Source organism: Bactrocera dorsalis, chromosome 1 (assembly GCF_023373825.1).
Source record: "Bactrocera dorsalis isolate Fly_Bdor chromosome 1, ASM2337382v1, whole genome shotgun sequence".
NCBI lineage: Eukaryota > Metazoa > Arthropoda > Insecta > Diptera > Tephritidae > Bactrocera > Bactrocera dorsalis.
In genome coordinates, this window is record NC_064303.1 from 91713678 (window position 1) to 91739320 (window position 25643).

Consider the following 25643-nt stretch of genomic DNA (forward strand, 5'->3'; position numbering starts at 1 on the left):
CATGCTTAGTAAGTAATGAAATCATGGTTATGAAACAGTTTTTGAGGACAGCTAAAGTGCATGATTTGAACTGAATGACACTTTTGGTGAGTGAAATGGGTTAGGCCTACACGAATAATTAACCGAAATTTGAAAAATTGCAAATTTTGAAAAATTTCAAATTTTGAAAAATTTCAAATTTTGAAAAATTGAAATTTAGAAAAACTGAAAATTTTGAAAATTGCCATTTTGAAAAACTGAAAATTTTGAAAAATATCCAATTTTGGCGCCAGAAAGTAATGAACATTAAATTAGAAACCAGAAAAAACGTTAAGTTCGGCTTTATCGAAGCTAGAATTCCATACACATACATACATACATATAAGGAAGTTTCCATGCGAGAATTTTTTGTATTCGGCCTGTTTGTATGGCGACTTTATGATATGTTGTATATATGTACATACAATCTAAATAATATATCGGATGATGGCTTTAATAATAATCCATATCGAAGTTGGTGCAGATATGTCGTCAAATAAAATAGTTATCCATATAAGCACAGGTTTTCGAACATTCAGTTTGTATGGCAGCCATATGTTATAGTAGTGCGATCTAGAAAATTTCATCAGATGTTTTAATGCTGTCCTTGAAAATCATCTATGCTAAATTTCATGAAGATATCTCGACAAATAAAAAAGTTTTCCATATAAGCACAGGTTTTCGAACGTTCAGTTTGTATGGCAGCCATATGCTATAATTGTCCGATTTCCATACAAGGACAGGTATTTGAAAGTTCGGTTTGTATGGCAGCCATATGCTATAGTAGGCCGATCTAGATAATTTCTTCAGATTGCTTTATGTTATTTTTGGAAATTATCTACGCCAAATCTCGTAAAGATATCTCGTCGCATAAAAAAGTTTTCCATATAAGAGCCTAATTTTGATCGTTCAGTTTATATGACAGCTATATTCTATAATAGTCCGATATAGACCATTTCTTCATATATAATGGCATAGACTTTAGAAATAACCTAAACCAAAATTCGTGAAGATATCGCGTCAAATAAAAAAGTTTTTTCTTATAAGGCAGGTACTTAATCGTTCAATTTGTATGACATATACTCGTAGCTGTCAGTAATAGTAATCCAATAGTGGCGGTTTCGACATATGAGCATCGTCTTGGAGAGAAAAGTGTGTGTGCAAATTTTAGAGCGATATTTCAAAATCTCATTTTTTCTGCAATCAACTTCATGGCATTTACTTTTATTACTTGTATTTTAGTTTTATTGCCTGATTATTTAACGCAATTAATTTTATAAATTTTTAAATTAAATTTAAAATGTTTTTTCTAGGTATTTATAATATTCTTGGTTGTGTTGTTAAGTAAACATAACACATGCCAATACATTTGCCACCAATACCTACACATACGCACACACTAATGCCCACACATATGCGGTGATTTGTGAGTACATAAACAAGCGTTGATCAGATGTACTCAAAGCTCGGTTATGTGTTTGCTTAATGACTAGGCAATTAGTTGATTCAATTACTGGGCATAATCCTATTGTAAGTGTACGACACTTGTATGCAAATAACCGCATACAAACTTAGAACGTATGCCACAGCGCTACAAACACACCGAGGCACACGTGAATATGCATACATACATGTATGTAGTATGTGTTAAGTAAGTAGAGTGCCAGTGTTGCTATAATGTTTTTGTAAACAGATTTACATATTCAAATTGTTAATGGAAAATCGAAGTATATGGTGTGGAATAGACTTTAGCCGCTGCCATTTCCTGCAAAAAACAAAACATTGCGTATACGACACGTTGTACCCTGCGCCAATAGAAACCCATAGCAGCACAGGCACTACTTTATATAAATGCATGTATGTATGTATGTGTGTGTGCTAAATTGAGTGCGTGCAATGCCACGTGTAATTGCGCAAACCAATGGTCAGCTTCGCATAATACTCGGGCAGCGCCCACATTTGCGTCACAAGCCATGACCAAGTGGCGTCATTTCCAATCCCTTTTTATGCACTGAAAAGTCCGTGCCCTAGCACTCAACTGCACTTAAACACTGGTGAGAGTGTGAGTATATACCTGTACAAGCGCTCACCTAGCCTTTATGTGTGTGTGTGTGACTGTGTTGGTGTTGTGAGTAACCAGCAGCTGCCGACTCATTCGTTAACTACGGAGTAAAATTAAACCCCAACAAATGGCTACGCAAGCACGACAGTGTGGGTGTGTGTGCTATTATTTAAATGCATGCAAACACACACACACGCATACATACATGTATGTACGTGGTTGCCTGTACGTGGAGCTACTTAATTTACCTGAAATAATCGAAATGACAAACATGCATTAAAAGCTTGACATTTTCTCGCACGTCAACGGAAAAAATCAATTCCTCCTCTGGCTGTGTGACGTTGTTGCCGCGTAGAAATGCTGTATCTTCGCTTTTGTTGGGATCAGCCGCACTCTTTACACACACACCCATACAGAAGTATGTTTATGTGTATGTGTGTGTGTGGAATAACTAAAATGTTCATTAAAGCAACTGACAGGCATATACTTGTCGTGCAGCTTTCACTATTTCCGTGCATCTGATTCCAAACTAAATAACGCTGCACTTATCGAATGCCTATATAACCTGTAGGAAATCAAACTGATTTGCAACTGGTGTAGAAAGGGCTCTTTTAGATAATATACCGGTTTTAGTTATTCGTGGGTGTTTCTATAATAATTTGGATCACAAAATAAATGAAATTTTTAAATACTGGCGAGTCTCATTATAGTTTGATGCACCTGATCCAGCGGTTCTCAAACGTTTTCTATCCAACTGTCGATCTGAAACCCAAGACTATGGGTAACTACATCATTTGATCAATTTGAGTGACTTTTTCTTGTTCGGACCTCGTCCAGCGATTCCCAAATCTGGACAATATGAAGGATGGCAAATCAGTTTGCACCTATTTGGACCAATTTGGCCATGGCGTCGGCATAAGTTATATTTCCATCGCCAATTGGGGCTGCTTTATATGCAATTCGGCGTCGATTTGATGTTCAGGTAAGAAGAGTGCTTAGTAGAGTCCCTTTTGACCACCGCACCTTCCGAATTTCAGCAAATGGTGGCTACCATTCTCGGTCGACCGGTAATTCTTTGCTTTCTTCGGAGCCTTTCGGCCGGTGAGGTTCACTGATTCGACTGTTCCGAAATCTGTGGTGTACACCAGTGGATCCATGCTTCGTCGATCAAACGAAAACCCTTTTGGATTTCGGATTCGGAATGAGCCAATGCGATATTCATCGCGCCATCAGCAGTTCCTTGTCTAGTTGTTAATGCAGAATATAACTTATGAGATGCCAAATGTCTCAGCTTCTACGTGGTAGTAGCAAACGGCAAGTGGTAAGCTCTTTAGACAGATTTTGTCAGTCCCCTTCAAAGTTGAAGAGGTACCGTAGACAGCATCCAAGAGATTTCTTTTCCGATAGCGGGGTTCTTGGATACTAAGACTGAGTTTTATCCAGGGTTAGGATAGATTAAGTGGTCAATTCTAAAAGGGCTCTCACTTGAACAGCTCTGTAGGTTGACCCGTTGTGTTACCTAAAACTTCTATATAATATATCGTAAGGCCTCACAAATCAACTAAGCGCTCTGAATCTATTGCAAATTTGTGGCGACGGCTTTTGTCAGTTTCGGCTCCTGGTTTGCCGAATTGGAAGAGAAAGTGCCTAGATATGGCTACTTCACCCTTCTCCGTACAGATTTGAGAATTTACGTTCGTCAAAATTTTTAGCCTTACCGCATATATGACTATTGGACACTGTCCAGTAATTACCCCACACTATTATTGCGGTTGTACAAGTATTAACTTTCCTAAGGTTAAGTACTTCAGAAGATCTGCGTTCCACTCTAGCAAAAATGGATCTTGCCGTCGCCCGGGATCAGTTCGTCGACCAACGCCTGGTAAGTGCACACATTGTGGTTCAGTGCTAGATTACAAGACGCCAATGGAGATTCAATTCGGTTTCATTCCGATATGATCGGGGCAAGGATGCCTTTCTGTCTAGCTCATCAACTTTGCAGTTGCCAGCGTTTTCCACTAGAACCACACACTCAAAGGAGTCAGATGATGAATTAGCTTGGAACTAGTAGCTATTTTTAGTGAAAATGCACTCATCTGAAAGATACTGTCATCTTACAAGTACGTCTATCGCCACCTTAATAGCACTGCCTGCTACAAAATATAGAGGTCCGTAATCCTGCAGCTAAAATTGACTAAGAGCCTTTTACAGAAGATTCTCCTCCGACCTTCCCTCCTAGCTTCGACTTATCCATGGAAGACTCCACTAATCTCTCGTCGGCATGTGAGCAGAGGAAAAACTGAACGATGGGATAATTTTCGAGTGTCCTTATTCGGACCCTTTCAAAAGCCCAAATTCCTTGAGCCGTACAGCAGGAATGCAGCTGATGGCAATATCCACGGGTGCTATGTGTAATATGGCATTAAGAGCTGTTATTGGTGTATTCCGTAGTGTTCCAGGGATGCCTATGAGAGCGGCTCTTTGAACACGTTAAAGTTTGACCGAAATCTTCTCTTAATATATTGATTTGACAATCACTTAACTTATCGGTAACTAAAAAGTGGCAAGATACCCCTTTCTTTAACTATATTCCTAATTTTTGGATACAAAAATATCGCCTTTGGGAATGAAATGAGTTTCCATTAACCCACTTTTCAACCATTTTCGAGACCCCAAATAATGCTTTGTTTGACTCTCTCAATTTTCCCACTGGGCAGTTGTATGCTTAATTCATTTGCGCAAATGTATTTACTATTTTTGGGTTCGGTTCGGCGTTTATTCCCACACACACACACATATATATGGCCCGTGGCTGTATGTGTTAAATGTAAATGAATTTCGTAGCGCTCCACCTGTGCCGGCGCTGGAGCAAATCTCTGCAGCTGACTCTCTCTCTGTCTGTCTGGCTATGTAAATGTAGTTGTATACGATATAAGTACAGGAGTGTGTGAGTGGGTGTGTGCACACTTGTAGTATTTGAAAGGATTTTTCACAGGTTGTTTACTTTGCATTTAAATGCTGTTTTGACAGCTAATTGCATTGGAGTATTTACGCTCAGCAAAAGTCACACTGTGTTTGTCAAATAAAGTGGAGTTTTGTTTTTGCATGACAGCTGAAATGACAGTCAAATGTGAATTGTATGTTAAGCTTGCCGACTCACCAACACTCACACACACATGCTTATGCACATATGTGTAAACTTTAAACAATAGAACCATCAAATGCACGTGCCGTGCTCATTGTGTGTCGGTGAGAGAAAAAATCGATTCGAAAAAACATTTAATTTAATTACCAAAATATGTTCGAAACTGCTTAACTGCTAATGTGCTGTTTAAGCCAACAATTAATAATCCAGCATTAAGTGGAATTAATGGCTAATTTTATGGTTATTTTATATTGTGGTGAAATAAAGCTGTGGAAAAGCATTGATATTGGACTGTAGATATATTTTTTGTAACTTTTAACTAGACAAAGGCAAATTATGTTTTGGAATTTGTGATATCACAAAAAAAAAGACACTGAAAATATTCTGGATATCCCTATTTGGTCGCTATTGACGGCCACCACACACTAATTTTATATAAATTCCTTGTGCTTTCCAAATATATATAGAGGTAAGGAGTGTTGTATCTAATATATCAACGATTCACGTTCAGAAGCAACAGTTAAATGGTTTTAATGAAGTTTTTAAAAATTTTACTTTCAGAATTATTATCTTACTAATAAAAAAATATTTTAAATGAAACTTTTCAAGACTCGTGTTTAATAGTTATTTTCTAAAAATGTTACATATTACAAAAATATTTAAAAAGAAAATTTCCAGAAATTCAGTTTCAGAACTATTTCCTTATTATTAAAAAACTTTGAAATTTCTTCAACGAAAAGGTTTTGAAATCTAAATTTTAAAATTTTCTTTACGAAAATGGTTTTATAAAAAAGTTTTAAAATTTGGCTTTCAGAATTATGATCCTATTAACCCTTGTGTTGCCACCCAAAAATAATCACACTGTCTGCCGCCCAGGGTACCCGGGTACCCGTACGCAAATTCGTGCGTATAAGTGCATTATACGTAAAAATAATTGAGTGCATTCTAACAGGATCTATTTATTGACATTTGAGAAAGGTATTTCTACTTGAATGTACCATATAAATTATGTACAGACACCTTCATAGTCCTAAATCAAGAATAAAACGCGCGCTGCTCTAACGTAAATTTCTCGTTTTTGCGAAGGCCAGTTGCGTGGAATTCGAGTGGTGGGGAAACAGATCGCCCTCTGAATTGCTTTGTACCTCAGGTACGTTCCAGAATTCCGTGAAACGAATATAAGCGGTATAGTTAAGTTTCCGTCGTTGACTCACTAGAGTCACTCCAGTCAGTGTGGATAGTTCGTTAGCGTGTGTGCATTACTTATCGATATTCGTAGTTATTTATTAATTGCAATACTATTGAAAAAAGTTTGTGAAGTGATAAGTAAAGATAATTGTACTTTATTTATATACCTCAGATAACTAAAACGATGGAGGATTTACCGAAAGCACAGTTTTTGAGGTAATGTAAATAAAATAAATACACGATTTATTTACCACGATGGGTTTTTAATTTTATCGAAAAGTTAATGCAAAATATGAGTAAAATAAACATAAAATATGAATAAAATAAAATAAAAAGAAAAACAAAGCTGTAATTCTTATTAGTACGATGCACTATGATTATGAAATTTCTGATGCAGCTCACAAAAAACAAGAAATGATTTTGTTTTATAATCAAACAAAAGTTGGCGTTGACACCATGGATCAAATGTGTACGAGGTACTCCACCCAACAGCGAACGTGTAAATGACCGTTGGCTTTCTTTTTCAACATCCTCGACATTGCAGCATGCTTTGCAAGAAAACAGACAGACGAAGACTTTTCCTTCGACAATTGTGAGAAGAATGATCAATGCCGATGATCGAAGAGCGTGTCCCGAATCAGCAAATAATGCGAAACCACTCTACCAAAATCCCAGTCGACAGTTTCTTTGCGCAGCAGCCTATTCGCAAACGCCGAAAGACACTGAAATCCGGCGTTGAGTGCAATAAGCCCGTATGCGGTCAGCTTTCGGTGAACATTTCTAAATGTTTACATTGCAATGAGTAATTTTTCATTTTTCTTAAATTTTTAATTAATTCTTAAAATTTAGTTATTCAAATTTCCTTGTTTAAATTATTACTTATATTTCACTGTGCACAAAGCAAAAAATTCATTAATTTTTTTGTAACTTCATGTCGCAAAATAAAATTATTATTATTATTATACACAGCAATTTTTTATAAATAAATAGTTAAAAATGAACATAATTTGTTGTAGTGATCTTATAGATACTTATTTACTCCTTTTAGGTATGAAATAAAATTATAATCATAATGTATTATACAAACTGCGCCGAACTTCTGTCGGGGTACCCAGGTACCCGGGTAGCTGAGACGTGTTTTTATTTTCAAATATAACATTTCTGAAGTTAGAAAATAATTTAAACTATGTATAATGCACAATTCGCTAGCTAATCGGTTAAACCATGGGGATCCAAGAGGATTTTAGCCTATCTTTTTTAGAAAAAATATTATTCAACAAAATACACTCCGGTGGGTACCCGGGTACCCGGGTGGCAACACAAGGGTTAATAAAAATCCTTATATATCCTATAAAAAATATAGTTTAAAAGAAAAGTTTCAAAACTCGGTTTAAGAATTATTTTCTTATTTAAAAAGAAATTGCATATTTCCAAAAAAAAATTTATGCAAAAAAATATCAAAAGTCCAGTTTCAGAATAGTTATCTTATTAAAGAAAAAAATCTTAATTCTCTGAACGAAAATAGATTAAAAAAAAAAAATCACAAAAGTGACCTCAAACATTTTTTAAACTCCATCTTCAGAATTTATTAAATACGTGGTATGACAATTAAGTAATGAGACTGATTCCATAAAAACCGTATATTTGAAAATTATTCTACTACTCTGCCATCCCCTTCAAAGTAGTCCCCTTGGGCAGCTATACAGCGATTCCAGTGCGTTTTCCATGCTTTGTAACATTTCTGGAACGCTTCGACTGGGATGTCTGCGAGTACCCTCGTCACAGCCGCCTGGATGTCCGTAATCGACTCAAAATGGGTTCCTTTGACCACCGATTTTGTTTCAGGAAACAAAAATAAGTCACAGAGTGACATGTCGGGCGAATAAGGCGGCTGTTGTAACACGGCGATCCCTTTAGAGGATCCAGTTACGAGCGTTGTCTGGGCGCACCCTGTTGACTCGTTTTCGCAATTTTTCGAGTACTTGGCAATAGTGGACTTGATTCACAGTTTTTCCCGCTGGAACGAATTCTTTGTGGACGATTCCGCGGCTATCAAAAAAGGCAATAATCATCGTTTTCACCTTCGTCTTGCTCATGCGAGCTTTTTTCGGGCGATGATACATATATCAATGGAGAGGGGAGAGATGCGGGAAAAAGAGAAAGGGAATTTCAAAGTCACAGGTTTACCACAAGCGCGGCATTAAAATCAGTCTCATTACTTAATTGTCAAACCTCGTAGTTTCAAATATTTTTTTTTTAATTTTAATTTCCTATAAAAACATTGTATATGAAAATTTTCAAAAACCAGTTTCAGAATAATTTTCTTATTAAAAATTTTCATAGAGGTTACTTCAGACATTTTTTGAACTCGAGTTTCAGAATTAAAAAAAAAAAAAATTACATGTACAAATTTTGAAAAATTTAGTTTCTTTTTATTAAAAAAGTATTTAATTTTCTACAGGAAAATAGTTTTCTAACCTGGTTCTAATTTTTTTAAACTCCTCTTTAAAGGTTTGTTACTCGAGATTACGAAATTTTGAAAAAAAAACATACTTTTTTCTGTAGAATATCGCTTTTTTAGGCTCAATGATTGGTCTACATATACACACAACATATTTGCTATTATTCCGGTTAGATAATTTTTTTATAATCTGTGAAGTTAATTTTGTATTTTGACTTTCTTTAAACGCTTCTTTGAGCTCTTACTAAACTCAAATTTAAGGCAATATCAAATGATTATTTCCAAAAAACTTTAAAAAATTAAAAAAGTATTAATATCTGAATATAACAATTTTCAATTGATTTCTTGACTGTGTGTGGTTTTTTATTGCGTATTTTACGAGAAACATGTTGATAGTACCACCTTGTTCTTGTAGAGGTGAATACCCTTTTGCTCACACCTCTACAAGAACAATACAATAGTGAGAATACTTCGCCAAGCCATACATTAGTAAATCCTTGTATCGCCTGAAGACATCAATATAGCTAGCAGATTAAAGTTCTCATATGGACACGAAAAAAATGTTAACATTTACTCCCTACTTCGTTCGCCAACGCATTTAATGAAAAAGAATTCAAGTGATTCTTTTGAAATGGTTGCAAATACATTCCATGTATGTATGCTTGTATATATGTATGTGAATATACGTATGTATGACACATTGTATGCGAACTCAGCATTGCACAGAATGCCACAATGAGATAGAAATTTCAATAAGCTAACTAAGATTTTTTTTCGAACACCACTGCAATCGTATTCGCAAATATATCAGAGCAGTAAAGTTAATTAATTAAATTGGTATGAAAGGAAAATACATACAGAAAATTACTCGCATTCTTTGCAGCGTTACAGTAACTCATGTGAGAGCTATTGGATACAACATTCAAAATACTTGCAAATTAATGATGCGAAAAATTTATATTTTATGAAATTTTTAAAAACAGTTGCAAACAAAAAACCTTTTAAAAACATTTATAAAGAAAAACTTATAAAGTCACATTGACTAAATTTAAATAATTAATTAATTAAATATAGTCTCTTGTACATATTTTTTTATCATCTAACATTTGGTTGAACACATTGCTTTTTTAGTAGAACTATTTTGGCACATTTATGCTAGAAAAAATTATATGAACTAATTGCATAACATGTTATAATAATTCACTCTTTATATTTTCAATTTTTAATTTTTTTTCTTTGTATTTACAATAATAAAAAACTAATTTTTCCTTTTTTTCGCATTTACAGTTAAAAAACCATGAATTAGCACAATTATCAGTACTAGTACATACTAAAGGTTTACAGCTCTTTCCAGTAGTGGATCCGGAATTTCATTCTAAGAGCTGTTTCCTTTCAACACACTCGTATTTCTAATTAAATGCTGCTTTCAAAATTCTTTTGAATTAATATTATTTTTTACCTCATATATCGATATGTTTATTTTTTGTCAATTAATAATTATTATCAAACTGTCATTCATCGCTTTTTGAGTTGTGGTTGTCAAACCCCACCCCATGTGGATCCGCCACTGACTTGTGCTCTAGATATGAAAGTATAAAAATATGAATGTATTTGGTTAAGTCTCCATTATTATTGCATTACTCATACGACTCGGTGTCTCATAAATACACTTCATGGTATGAACTGACATCTCACACAAATTCGATGTTCGTTGATACCTACTACCATATTGTTATACTATTCACTATTGACACAGAGCAGTTTTCTGAAGCCTGAAAGTATGCTATATTTTTGAGAGCATTTAATAAGTTGACTACTTAGAACCAGTTTTTCGTTGCTTGCTTAACATTTCTTGTAGCTTAACCAAATATTTTGAAACAAATAATTAATTCTTAGTTACCTGAAATAATACCAGAATATATAACTAAATTAGTCTTTCTAGTACCTTTTGTAGAAATATATGGGGTATTCCATACCAAATCGACCACTTTTGAACCCGACCCCTTTAGATTTTGCTGAAACTTATTCATCGTTTTCTACCCTTTGAAAAACATTTTTGAGAATTTTTTCAACATTTTTTGTCCAACTTCAAAAAAGTTATGAATTTTTCAAAAAATATATAGAAAACAAAAAAAAAAAATAAAAATGGCGATTTTACATAAAGAAAACCGATTTTTTTATGATGGATAAGTTTCAGAAAAATCTAAAGGGGTCGGGTTCAAAAGTGGTCGATTTGGTATGGAATACCATATATGTACTCCTTATCTTGTAGTTGTTATCTGCTGTTACCTCACAGAAGAACAGCTTTTGAAGGCAGTACTACAAAATAATTGACAAACGTTACAGATTTGTAATGCTGATCAATTTTTAGTTTAGCACTTCTTTAGTGCTTTTACTATATAAAATATTGAAGACAAGTCAACTATAATTAAAGCAACTTTATGTGTTTGATTTTAATACAATTTCCTTACATAGAGACTGCAATAGACTAATGTAGAGAAAATGGCAAAAAAAAACTAGAAAAAGCCTACTTTTCAGAAAGGATTAGGTATCTTGAAAAGAAAAGATATTTCATAGGCAAGGCAGTGATTTTCTGAATATGTTTTTTTTTTTTAATTATTTTTAAATTACAAAAGTTTTGAAAAAGTTAAAAAACGATTTAAAAATGAATATACCTGTTTTATAAATTCAACTGAAATGGTGTGTGAGAAGAAATTTATGCCGATCCCTGTTTGACTATAAAGGAAGGATACGAATTTAAGGGGTTAGGGTTTGAAACTTTCAAAAAATAGAGTTTTTTTGTTTGCCTTATTAAATTTTTCAACACTTCTAGAATATTGCTTTAAATTTTCATGTTGATCCAAGTAGTAGTACTGCCTTGAGAACTTGTGCGATCAAGTGCGCTGTTTTTAAATGAGGTCTCAACGGCTGAATTTTCACAATTTGTATATTAAAACTTCAGAAGACATTGTTCAGATATGTATCTTTAATATGCTATATCAAATTTTTGAAATATACCATTGTTTATATTAAAAAAAAAATCATAAAAATACTTTTCTTTTGTACTTCTGAAACCCACCTAATCCCTTAATATTCTTCAGCGTTTATCGCAGTAAGTACTGCAAATATCTGATATCAACAACAAACAAAATGCATCACATGTTCGGCAATTGTGATCTTAACTTGGTTGTTGCATATTTTTAGGGGATTTTCAGTCGAGTTGGGTATTCTCTTGCGACTCACTTAAGGGTAGTCACAATTTTGCTATTCGATAAAAATACAATATCTTACAAATATTCTCTGAAAATCATAATTAAATCCGAAATATACTTTTGGTTTATTTGATCATTACCAAAGGGTTGTCGGGTCCACTGAAACAAGCGTATAAAATTTGATATGAATTTTCTACAAAGCTATACTGTGGCTCGAAAACCGCACTCTTTAAAAATATGTAAATCTTTAAACATAATATATTGTTTGTTTTTTTTTTCTAATTTCGATTTTGTAAAAACAACTAACTGTTGGTTTTTTCTGAAAATTGAAAAAAATGTTCATGAAGCCGTCATTTTGTTAATAAAATAAAAAAAATCAAATCAGACACTAGATTTTCTATTAATGAAACTATATTTTTTTGTCTGAATATTTTAACTGTAACCCCAAGCAATCGTGGTGCTCACTGCAAGGAACTTTGGTTGGAACTGGATCAACAAAAACAGCCATTACTTTTAAAACTATTAATTTAATTAATTAATTTCTTATCAAATTTCTGACTACTTTTAACCCCTTAATTATAATATTAAATTGGGCTTCGGAATGTATCTCTAACAACTTTGAAGTCGCTAAGCAAAGAATAGGTAATATAATATGTGTGATGATTATTATTGCTTTATAAAAATAATTATTTGCGAAATTTTAAGACAGATAATATTATAAATACTACAAGCAAATGTGAACCATGCAGAGACAAAACTATTCGAAAAACACTACATATTACTATTAATATATATTTTTGTTATGAAAACTTACAATTAACACGGGTAACAAATCTTTTTTAAATATTGTGATCTGCTAAAATAAATAAAATAATTCTTGATGTTTGAATCACGCAGTTTATATTCTGCCTCACATAGAATATTTATGTTTTCTAAAAATTTACTATTATTTAATTTTCTCAATTTTTATTTTTTGTGCATTCATTTTATCAGATAAAAGCACTGTGCTTCCGCATATACATTTGTAATTTCGATTTCGAGCTAATTTTTCGTTCAATTGAAAATAACACAAAAATACAATTACATTTACGTTTTCTCTCACATTAACACTCTTGCAATCTAGCGGAATCTCTGCAGTCAAAAGCATACTGAAATTTCATTTCGTATTATAGAAAAAAACGAATTGAACTCTTCGTAAACTGAGCACATCACACACAAGACAAAAATTCGAAATGAACATAACAGCAAAAGGGGCGGCGGATAAACAATACTAAACAGTAATGATAATGGCATCACTATGTATGTATGTACTAGGTACTTACCCCTTCGAGTGTTTTTATGTTATGTAAGGCATCTTGTGCCTTCAAAGCAGCCTTGCGTGTATAATACGTAACAAAACAGCACCCTGCAACACAGAAAAAAGCGGAAAAGAAGAACGAAAATACATAGATCAGAAAACAAACGTGGACAGTTCAAGACAATGGATACTCGCTACTTGGTAAAATGCAATTAGTCAATTTAAATAATTCAATACTCAATACAAATTGCCGACATTAATGTTAAATAAGCGCCGCATGCAAAACTGCGCTTTAATTATCTCTAATGCTGGCAGACACTGGGTGTATATACTTTAAATTTAATTATATATTAATTTAATCATATATTAATTTTATAATATGCGGCACAGCATGCAACAAACTGGAACAATTAAAACTGAACAACATTTACATTACTGTGGCTAAAAGCTAAGAATTACTCATACGTGGACTTGACACTTGACATTGAATCGCATCCGCACAAGGATTACATGCACTAGAATTTAATGTGGCTTATTGCATTAAAGATAGCATATTTTAATATTTTAATTACTTAACTTTATGTATAATAATTAAAAGTTAATAAAAATTATATATAAATATTATATACTATAATAAATTAATATGATTTGTGTGTATATTGCGAGAGTAAGGTTACCAGAGTACAATGACAGCAGGTCAATTTTGGTTTATCGGGTAAGATCTGATTTTTGTCATACTAAGACAACCTGGCACTTCATATTATTTTTTTTCAAGAAATTCGTATTCAGCACTTATTAAGCTTAGGAAAATTGTAGCTGAATAAAGAATTGAAGGCCAAAACGACCAAAGACCAAAAATATCTGAATTTTGTCATACTAAGGTATTTTAGAACTTCATACGCAGTTTTTTATGATTTTCTTATTTAGCTTAAGAAAATTATAGCTGAATCAGACATTGAAGGTCAAAGCGTTTACAATTTCATTCTTACAAAGCAAAGCGTTGTTATAATTAGAGTTGCTTAGCTTGACTTCTGTCAATATTTTCTACTTTTTAGTGATAAGAATAGAGCCTTATAGCCAAAATTCACCAGCCCACGGATCGGAAGTTGTTCAGTGCTAACGCTGATTGCATTATATTCTTTATGCTCGACACAGTCAACAGATATACTATTTTTAGTCTGAATGTGGCCTTCATTAAAGTGGAAAATGAAAAATGTACTCGTACAAGTAACACTGCACCATTGAGGAGTAATATGTTACCACTCAGCAATACGGGCAAGTTCTTAGTAATAGCCCTGCATATAAATCTTAATTGGAACATATAGTAAATATACTTCAGGAAGTTCACTGGTTGCATATACGAATCGAAACCTGACTAACTGACCGATTGCCTAGAAATGCTAAAAATTACAAGTTAACATCCAAGTAATTTTACCCTTCATTAACGACTTGCCATCTCTATTCAATATAATCTAATTCCAATCCGAAATATTGTAGCGGACATATTGACATTATCGACTATATTTAGTACGCAGACTGAATTGTATATCTCACTGACAGGAAGCGTACTAGAAGTGCCTCCAAATTTACAAGCAGATGAGATTAGCCGAAGTCATTGGGCCAGATGTAATACGATCTATATGTATGGAAGAAATTTTCTCTATGAACAATCGAAGAAGCCAGAATTAGAACCCGGCTTGGCATATAGATGGCACTAATAGAATTAAACCCATATGATTTCTAGTTAGAAATGTCATGTGTTTCAATTTGACAGCGCTTTTATTATTGTGAAAAATTCTTTAAAAAGGAATATAACGTATTGATAAAATATTGCTTTTTGAAGCAAAGAGTATTGTTAAAGTAAAAATTTGACTTGAGACTGTCCCAAGAAAACCAACCATCAAGGATTGGTATGCTAAATTTCGATGTACTGAAATGAGCACCGAAGATGGTGAAGGCCTAAAAGATGTTGTTACCGATAAAAGTATCAGAAAGTTCACAAAATATACCACACTAAAGATATCAACTGAATGTGTATATCATAACATTCCCTAATATTTGGGTATGGGAAAGCCCCAGTTTTTGGATAGAAATGGGAGAAGGGATAAAGCATGGCTCAATCATTCCAATCCGAGGTCCAAACGACAGCTTTAAGAGTGAACAGCCCACGATGATTTCGCTCCAAAGCGTGGAAAAATAGTCGGCTGCAAAGTTATGCCGACTGTATTTTGGGATGTAATATTTTTTATTGAATATTTTAAAAAGGAAAAAGGAGGGACATCAACAACGCCAGTTACATAGCGTTATTGGACCATCTAAAGGACGAAATCGCCGAGAAACGGTCGTATTTGAAAAAAAAGAAAGTGTTGTTTCACCAAGGCAATGGAACGTGTTACAAGTCAGTGAAAACGATGACAATAAGCCATGAATTGACTTTCTTCCATATCTCCTGTATTCTTTATATTTGATCCCCATTTCTTGTTCTCAGATCTCAAAAGAATGCTTGCTGGTAAAAAATTTTCGTCGAATGAAGAGATGATCTCAGAATCTGAGACCTATTTTGAAGCAAAGGTAGATCATACCAGCAAAATGCTATCGAAAAGTTGGAAGGTCGCTATAGTCCGTGTATCAGCCTTGAGAGAAAATTTGTTAAATAAAAAAAAACTTTGCTAAAAACGTTTTTACTACGATAAATAGGCCCATAGGCGATGATCTTATCGCCTAAGTTGAGGATACAAAAAACATGATGGATTGACAAAGCTATCAAGTAGAGTTATTTACTTTTTCTGTTTAAAATGCTCTTTTTAGACAATTGAGTCGAAACAGCTTCAAAATGTGTCACAGTTAAGTCTAAATCTGAAACCGCTCGAATAAATAGTACAAAAGATACAAAAGTAAAGCTTTGCTTCCTCCAAAAGAATTCCTTCGGGAGAGGAACGATATTCTTGATACAGTTATGAAACTTTTTGCAAGTTGCGAAGATTTTTACAGAGTTAAAAACGTGCTAAAGAGGCACATTCTTTCAGATGAATTTTTATTCTATTCAACCTTTAAATTTATACAATATCAATCTCTGTTTGTTTATATATAAAGTCATAAATATTTGAAATTCGAAATTGTCTTCACAATAATATATTGGTATATACATAGATTTATTACCACCAATTTTTGTGTAGCTTGCAAAGTGAATGTTGATTATATCTTAAATATGAGTTTTCTAACTCAATATTAGCATGCATACCCATTTCCTAAAACCAAATTAAATATTTATAATATTCGGAGCACATTTGTCACGATTATAGGCACATGTGCATATTGAATATTGTCAATCATTACCGCAAATTGTGTGTTACTGTGGCAATCAGGCAACTGCAGTAGCACCTTTACATAATTCAGGTAAGGATAATTGGCTATAAGTGTCGAACACTAAAAATTTAGTGACCGGCTCAGTTGTAAAACACTTTTTAGTTTCACACTTTTGAAGTAATTCAAATAGCTTTCCTTTCGAAACGCAGCTGGTGCTTCGGCGGATGGTGATTTCAGAAACATATTATTACTTGAAACACCTAACACTAGCATATGTACATATGTATGTATATACTTTTAAATGCAGGGTCGTGCACATATTATATAAGCGTATATGTATATGTAATCAAACATGTAGAGACTCATATCAATATTTTATTTTAGGTTCATGTAAGAACGCTGCGCAGATTTCTTGGGAAAGGCAGCCAATATGTATGTGCACTTATATTGGTTGATAACCCTGTTTTCAATATGCGATCACCCGCCTAAAAGTATGCTAAAAATCACATATGGCTACGTGCACTATATCTAAAGCACCTGGTTTTAAACTACTTCTCAATTAGTACCTTAAGCGCCAAGAACATAACTAGTATTTTTTGGCTTAAGCAAATATTACGAAATGACAACTGTCAAAATGCTGGTAAACAAGATCTGTCAAATCCTCAAGGTAAGTAGAAGTAAATTGGATCTTAAGAAATCTTAGTGCTATTTAGAAGTGATTAAATCTGGTAAATGTCAACCAAACAAAATGGTTAAGCTTCCCAAAATACTTGTAGCTTGACCAATACCGGTATATCCTCCCGAAGGAAGGGTCAAGCCATATTTTAGTGATTTTTTCGCAGATATGAATGGTATCAAAGCGGTATTATTTGGTAACATTGTGTATTTGCTCTGAATTTTTGAACCATTTGAGACTGCAATGGGGATCAAACGCGACTAGTTACGCCTACAACATACAAACAGGTTACTAATCATGGAAAAATCATCAGCTGGGTCAAAATGAATTAACAAAGGGAAATAAGTAATCCTCAACACATTTGCAATGGTAATGGTGGTTATCAAAAGGTGGGTTTCTCATCTGAGGCTGTTGTGTCAAAAGGGGAGTCACTAAGGAGTTAATGGCTGTTTGCTTTTCAGTATTCATTGTCAATTGTCTAGAATGGTGTTGTGGAGCATAAAAAGTATATTCTGAAAACACCACTATTTATTAAAAAATTGTTCAAAAATTCTGAAAAAAATACAAAAAGAATACGATTAATACTACAAAAAGAGAACATATGCTCTTACTGAACCATTCTAACAAATGAAAATATTTGGGATAGAACAAAGAATCAAATAGATGAACCATCCGCTGCGAAGTAATGATTTGGCGTTAAATGTTAAATGAATTTCCCTTAAGGAAAACTAGATACTCGAAAGGGAGAGTTCAGAAGATACTGATGATTTGACGATTTTCTAGTATTCTCAATTATACTTGAAAATTTGTTTTGAAAACGTATGTAAATGAATAGCTAAAATCTTGATTTCTAACATCAGAAATTTAAAAGGAAACAGCAAATATGATAGAAGCTCCCACAACCTTCTTTAGAATGTATATGAATAATCCGCACCCAAAAAATATTTTAACAATTTTCAAAGGTCTGCCTGTAAGATAGCCATTATATGGTACAACTAGCAACTGTTAAACCTACTAAAGATCGTCTTATCATTATATTTTTATTCATAAAATTCAAGAAATATATTATATATTTATGCATGTGCTTATGTACAAATTATATAACTTATTTCTTAAAAACTATACTCACATCACTTTAATTTTTTTCTGTAAAATATTATATAATTTAGCATAACTCACCTCTGCTCACCGACGTCACCTTGTCACGCAGCACGTTCAAAGTGTGTACACGTCCATATTGTTCGAACATTTTACGTAATTGCGCTTCATCCCAGGACTTGGGTATTTGACCGACAAACATTTTAATATTATCCGGATCTGGTTGATCTTTGTTGAATTCATTTTTTTCGCTGGCATCACCATTTATGTTATCCACGGCGTTGCCATTTGTGCAGTTATTGTTCGAAAGGGCTATTAAATTTGAGCAATCATCGGTCAACATCGACTCGGTATAGGCATCAGTGGCACGATTTGGTTCGTTATTGTTTGGTTGAGCGCTGTTAATGTCCTCATTTTCGGACATTAGTTCACTATTGAAAGAGTGGAAAAAATGTAGGAAAATGGTGTTAAATAGTGGTAAAGTCAGTAACGATCTAAGGTATGAAAGTAGAGCAAAATATAATCAAATATACATCTTTTTTTTTAATAAAAAATATATAAAAAAAATAATAAAAATCAAATTGGAGCCCGAAAGCTCCGCAAACCGAATCGATATAATTTTTTTTGGTTTCCGTTAAGTTGTTATTCAAGCGAAGCTTGATCTCCATACAATGTGTGAGTTTGACAGCCATGAAAAAAATACTGAACAACGAGCTTGTTTAAAATTTTGTGTTTCCAATAGAATCAGAGCTAAATACGTAATGACTAAAAGGGTTGCAGAAGTGTTTTGGAGAGTCTATTTTATCAAGAACACAAGTATTTGAGAAGTCGTCAGTGAAGGTCGTGATGTCATTGCCTCATGCGAGTTGTTAACCAGGACGTTAATATAGAAAAAATTATAGAAACAGTGTCATAGCTGTCATGTTGACATCAGAGGGTCCATAGAGTTGGTCATCAACTTTTATGGATTGACTCAATACATTTGTTCCATGTATTGGGTATGCTTTGAGATATATTTTGTGGTATGGCTCTGATTATAGTTTTGGGTATAGTTATGATTTTGCGTTTGAAACGTATGCTAACGACTCGAACGTTTTGCAAAAACGACGTCAAGTTGAGGTCTCAAAGAGATGATTGACAACGTATCTGAAAAAGCTTCATTCATCAAACGCACCAGTATACGTAGGGTCTATGAATAAGACGTTGACGTTGAATTTACCAATAATCTGACGATTAGCGCTCCAAAAATTATTTAAAACCGAAAATAAGCATAAAAAATTTAGATTAAACAATTATTTGGAAGACGAGAAATTTTTTATTATTAAAATACGTGAAAATATTATATCAGTCCGGGTCAATTTTGATCATAGGAAAAAAGCTATAGCCTTTAGTATTATTATAGTTTTACAGTCAGATTGTCAAGTTCCAACATCATTTCGAAGCAAATTAGCTATTTTTGATCCCTTTTCCTAATTATAGAAATTGTAAAAATCAGAAAAGCTCAATTTTTTTTACTTAAAATTTTTTTTATTCTAAATCCACATTTCGATTTTATGAAATATTTTACAAAAGTGGCAAGTGGCACATATCATTACCACATGTTGGGGGAAAATAAAAAACCGGGGATTCTATCCATTTTTGGAACAAATTATTTGGTCCCCAGAAATTCCTTGCAAAACTGCGCTACTTCCAAGTAAAGTCCCTTATACCCGACAAGTCTATTAAGTTTTTTCCCGCACTTCGGCCATCCCACTCACTACTCATATCACACATACTCGTACGAACACGCTTATGCGCTTGCAAGTGAGATTTGCTTGCCCCAATTCCTCCGCAGCGTTGGCCAATTGTAATCGCCCGGCAACTAATCCCGCAAAGTAAAACTGTTTACAACTTTTAGATTAGATTAGTTCGGTAATAACAATTAGTAGCTACATTTTATAGTAATGTATTGTCGTTGCTGTTGTTGTGGCAGTAGCTGCCGTTCGTTTCTTTATTTTATTTGTTTGTTGCCATTGCGAGCGCTTTCGTATTGAATGCGATTTCGCCAGTGTCACCGACTTATTGCCATGTTATTGCCTGCGCAGTGCTGCCACTACATGCCAAACACACATATGTATGTATGTATGTATGTGGCTGTAGTTGCCACTGTATTTGTTTTTTATTGTCATTAGCAAATGAAGTTGGAATAACAATTGCCGCAGCACAAATATACTGTAACTGCAGGTCTATCTAATAAAAGTTTGTTAAAAAGTTTAGCGATTGGTTTTGATGTTGCGCTTGTTGTTGTTGCTTTTGGTTGTTGTGCTCGTGCCAAATGATTGGAAATGTTGTGCAACAAATAAAATGGAAATAAATACTTGTGTAATAAAATAATATAAAACTCGTGGTGGCTTGTGGCTGCGGTTGGGGAGTCAAAACTGGGGCACAACGAATGTGTGGTGAAGTGGGTATTTTTTCGTTTTTGGTTTCGAAAATTTCGCCGTTTCCAACTTTTGGTAGATAAAACAAACTTATTTGTTAATATGCGCGTGTTGGTGTGTATGTGAGATCAATAAATAGTAGAGAATAACCCTGAATTGGTGCAATATTTAAACATTTTAAAGAAAATTTAATTTAGATTTAGAAAAATGAAATTTTTTACCACAAAAATTTAAAAACAGGAGAAGCATCTTTTCAGTGAGCTTTTGTACAGATCAGGCGTGGTTGGTGTCATGTTATTTTTGTTTAGTATTGTTGGGCATTTCACCATGGAAAGACTTACTGAGCGTACTATTCGCAACACCATCACCCATCTTGAGCCCATATTATTGGATAATATTCGATCGAATAGACCACGTCCAGTGCGCAGTGAAGAAAATATAGCAGCTGCAGCTGAGGGTATACACAAAGGCCGTGTAGAGTCGGCTCGACGCCGTTCGCAACAACACGCATTGACGTACAGAACAACTTGGTGCATTTTAAGTCGAGATCTTAAATTGAAAGTGTACAAAATAATCGATCTTTCCAAGCAACATCTATGGGCTCCTGAGAAGTTCCAAGAAGATCCGATGTTTTCAAGCCAAATTTCGTTCAGTGGTTTGGCTCAATGGGATGAAGAGCAACCTGAGGAGATTCAAGAACTACCATTTTATCCAGAAATACACGGTTTGGTGTTTGTTATTTCTTTAAAAATGATGCCGGTGAGAACGTAACCGTGATGTTCTTGTTATTTTAACGGAGTATCTAATCCCCGTTAGGATGGTAAAGGTCACTAAGGGTATTGTCGTCGACGTCATCTAACGGGAGGCTCAAGAAACGTGCTGTTTCGACGGAGTCGGACCAGAGGGAGGATGGTGTTAGATAAGTAGGGTTCGTAGCGCATGCAAAGAGGTGGCCAGTATCATGCGGAGACTCGTTGTATGCAGGACATATATTGGGTATGTCTTCTATTAAAGAACGTAACCGTCAATGGCGACTGCTATCGCGCCATGATAACCGACTGTTTGATGGCTGAAAAGAGGCTCATGATCTCGGCGACATTTGGTTTCAACAAGATGGCGCCACTTCCCACATATCGCATCTATCAATGGATTTATTTAGAAAACACTTCGGTAAGCAGATAACTCCACGTTTTGGGCCGGTCGTCTGGTCACCAACATCGTGTGTTATCATATCGTTTTTCTATGGGGATATGTATAGTAAAAAGCCTATGCGGGACAATCCGGCTTTGATTCTGGCCTTGAAGGAAATCATCACGCTTGTAATTCGCCAGTTACGTATTGATTTGAGAAAGAGAGAGAGATAGTGACACAGAAAGAGTTCCCTGCAAGGAACTCTTCGTCAAACTTAGCTTTAAGCTAGCAGACCGCTGTAGTGTTTTTCATGTAGAAGTGGCTACTATTAAGGAGGCGGTATATGTATAGATGTATTGTCACGAAGTGCATTTGTTTTGAGGGAGATGAGCATTTACTCAGATAGCCTAGCGGCAATACCGGCTCTGAGCACGATAACTGTGCGCTCACATCGAATTGAGTTCGAATTGGATATCCATTGGCGTCTTGTATTGTGGCCCTGAACCAATGAATCTCGCGTGCGTTTGGTATGCTCTGGTCGAAGACCATCTCCTGTGTGACTGCGCGATCTTTTGGACTAAATTAGAATGCAGAAGATCTAGTGAACTACTTTTCTGGAGCAAAGTTCATGTTGCCGCAATTGTAGGAGTTCTTAATAGACAATAGGCACTCATGTGGTAAGGCCTTGTCGGACGCTAATGGCGAAAGTTGTATGCAGGAGGGTTAGGTGGTGCACCTAGACACTTTCTCTTCCACTGCCCAACTCTTGTACGACTTAAGCTGAAATATCTTGGAAATCTTTCTTTCGGTGAAGTAGAAGACATTGCCATCAGTTTTTAGCCGTCTCATCAAACTTGTTATAAGTTTAAAGCGCTTTGTCTCATTGTAAGGCTTTTATAATCCAATATATACAATATGTACAGCAGACTAGCGTTCTAAGCTATCCAAGTTAGATGCCATCATCCATGTGAGATTCCCTATTACGGTCGACCTCGTAACAGAGGACCTAACCTAACCGAACGATGATGTGAGGCGTGGGAAAATCTAGGTGAGCACATATGCAATTGAATGATAAATGAAGGTGACATTAGATTATATTTTGCCAAATAAACCACAAAAACATTCTTGTTTTCTAGAGTTCCACCCATAATTTTTATGTTTTTGCACCATTTTGGGTTGTCCACCATTAAAAAATATGCATAACACATAGACGCAATAAATTAGGAAATAAAATACCTAAAATTTTATTTCGTGTTTATTTTGCACAGTCATAAATATCCGTATGAGAACCTCAATTTAACACACCAAATCATCTTGTGCCTCCTCGTATATATCTGTAGATGGCGGCAATTCGAAATAAATAAAAATCAAAAGTAGTAAAATATTTATGTGATCAAATTGAATATCCATGTAAAGTGCGTGTAAGACTTCATTCAAACACCCATCACAAGTGTCGTTAAAATTGTTTGTTTTCGACGTGAAATAATAACGCAATAAAAATGGAGAGCCTTACAATAAAATAGAGAAACATGGTGTGGGGAGTTTTGAGTGGCAAAAAGGACGTAAGTTACAAAATGATATAAGTCACCTTTGCTCAGAAGAAGACTGTCAACAAAATCAAGTAGGCGAAGCTTAAGTTAAGAAAGGGGTGGTAGGATGTTTTTTGTTTCGCACGAGAGCGTATTTCTGAATGAACTAATCGTGATGTGTTTAAAATATATAAAAGTTATGACTTTTTATTTTTATTTAATCTTTTTATTTAATAAAATTCAAAAGAGCTTTGGAAATCGTATTGGAAAGCCTCGAAGTATCTATATTTGTTAAATAAACTTTAAACTTTTTCTAAAATAATATAAACCTAATTTATCGTATCCTTATCTTTTGGTTTAGGAAGTAGTTAGTTTCCATTAACATCAACACTGTAAGGGAACTCAAGTGAATATGAACACAAAAGAAAAACATTTCTTATCGAAGAAGATTTTTAAATTATAACGATTTTGTCGCTTTGCTCTTTGAATTAACCTTATAGAGCTTATAGATTGAAATCGAGTGAGCGTTTGGTAACACCAGTTGTTCATACGAGTCCTGCTTTGTCGCTTAAACCGGTTATTTTTAGGGGAAGGGACGACGAAGAAAGATATATCTTAAGATATTTGATATTTCGATATGAATTTCAATACATAATGTACCATAGCTCGCAATACAAAGCCTCAATTTTCTATCTATGTATGGTAATATATCCAAATGTATGCAGAAATATACATAAAAGAAATATTTTAGAAAAGAATGTTTACGGATAAGAATGTGAATACAAAAAATTCTCAGATTTAAGTGACCAGATTCGGGTGAATGCAAGAGTCCTCATATGCACCAAGTCTACTATAAGAGACTTCGCTGGAGGGACTTGCTACTTCTTTGTTTGTCTTGTTATCTACTTTATTTGAGCTCTGACCTCTTTTGATTCCAATATTGCACAGGAAACTTATAAGCTAAGGATGAGTTAAAAATGACTTTTCAAAAACGTAAGTAGTACTTTGTATTATACGATACAATCAATCAAGGAAAATTTAAGAAGGGTTCAGCAATTGTAAACATGGAATATTTAGCCTAGGAGTACTCTTTATGTACTAGAATATTACTTGCATAAGCATAGCCGAGTCTCAGTTGAATCAAGCGGATATACCAATTATTAAATACCAATTATTAAAATTCAAAAGAAATAATATAGGAATAATATTAGGAGTAGGAAGTAGAAGAGGAGGAGACAATTAAACATCTTCCATGCAATTGTAAGCCTACATATAGGAAAAGAATAGGAACTATCTGTCGAGTGTTTATTGACAAATTCTCAGAAGTTGCGCAGATCAAATTATCGTACCGATGAAATTTATCAGAAACGCGGGATTATTCAGAGCAGAGCCAATAGAGTGAGGGGAGTTTAGTGACAGTAGTACAACTAGGGGCCGGCTAGGTGCGTCATAGACAGCCATTATACCTACCTACATGAAATCGGCTGCTGAGAGGTGATTTACAGCAGAAGATCTGTATATATTTTTCCTCTGTTATCATATATGTACGTAAAACAATGCGAGAACCATGAGCAAGTTCACATTCCCAATATGGAATTTTCATAGATTTTTTATTACATAGCATCTATGAAAATTCTATTATTTGATGAACGATTTTCAGTTATAAAAATAACATCAATACGTAAATTCTATTTATTAAGATAAGGATATAGTATGTATATCAAATATCTTATCACAAACATCGACTGCTTTTAATAATACTATTAAACTAATTATAATTAATATTAAATTATATCACATATTTTTTATATTTATTTTTTTTTTGTTTTTTATCGAAGTACTTGATTTGGTTATCAAATATTGGTTTTCTGATAAGCCTAATTAAATATAACATATACAACCACTTAGCAATGTTAAATTCGTATGGACACTAAGTAAATTGCTTCAATACTCATACCTTAAATATCATGCCATAAGTAATCATAATAAATAATAATCATCGCTTTTAAGTAAAAGTCGCTTAAATTCTTATATTTAAAACAGAAATCCACAACAAAATCGTTCAACTTATGCATAATAGAGCAGCACATGTCCACAACA

At 34.1% G+C, this 25643-nt stretch overlaps 1 protein-coding gene across 5 annotated transcripts in view; it reads right to left on the minus strand.

Annotated features, from left to right (window-relative positions):
* The window catches only part of LOC105223796 (CUGBP Elav-like family member 1), a 202682-nt gene that overhangs the window by 132354 nt on the left and 44685 nt on the right, over positions 1-25643 (minus strand). For all 5 annotated transcript variants that reach the window (XM_049446804.1, XM_049446803.1, XM_011201647.4 and 2 more), the window contains exons 3-4: positions 18545-18894; positions 13409-13491 (exon numbers count right to left, since the gene is read on the minus strand). In XM_049446804.1, the coding sequence (XP_049302761.1) occupies positions 13409-13491; positions 18545-18894 (433 nt within the window). The remainder of the gene's footprint in view (positions 1-13408; positions 13492-18544; positions 18895-25643) is intronic.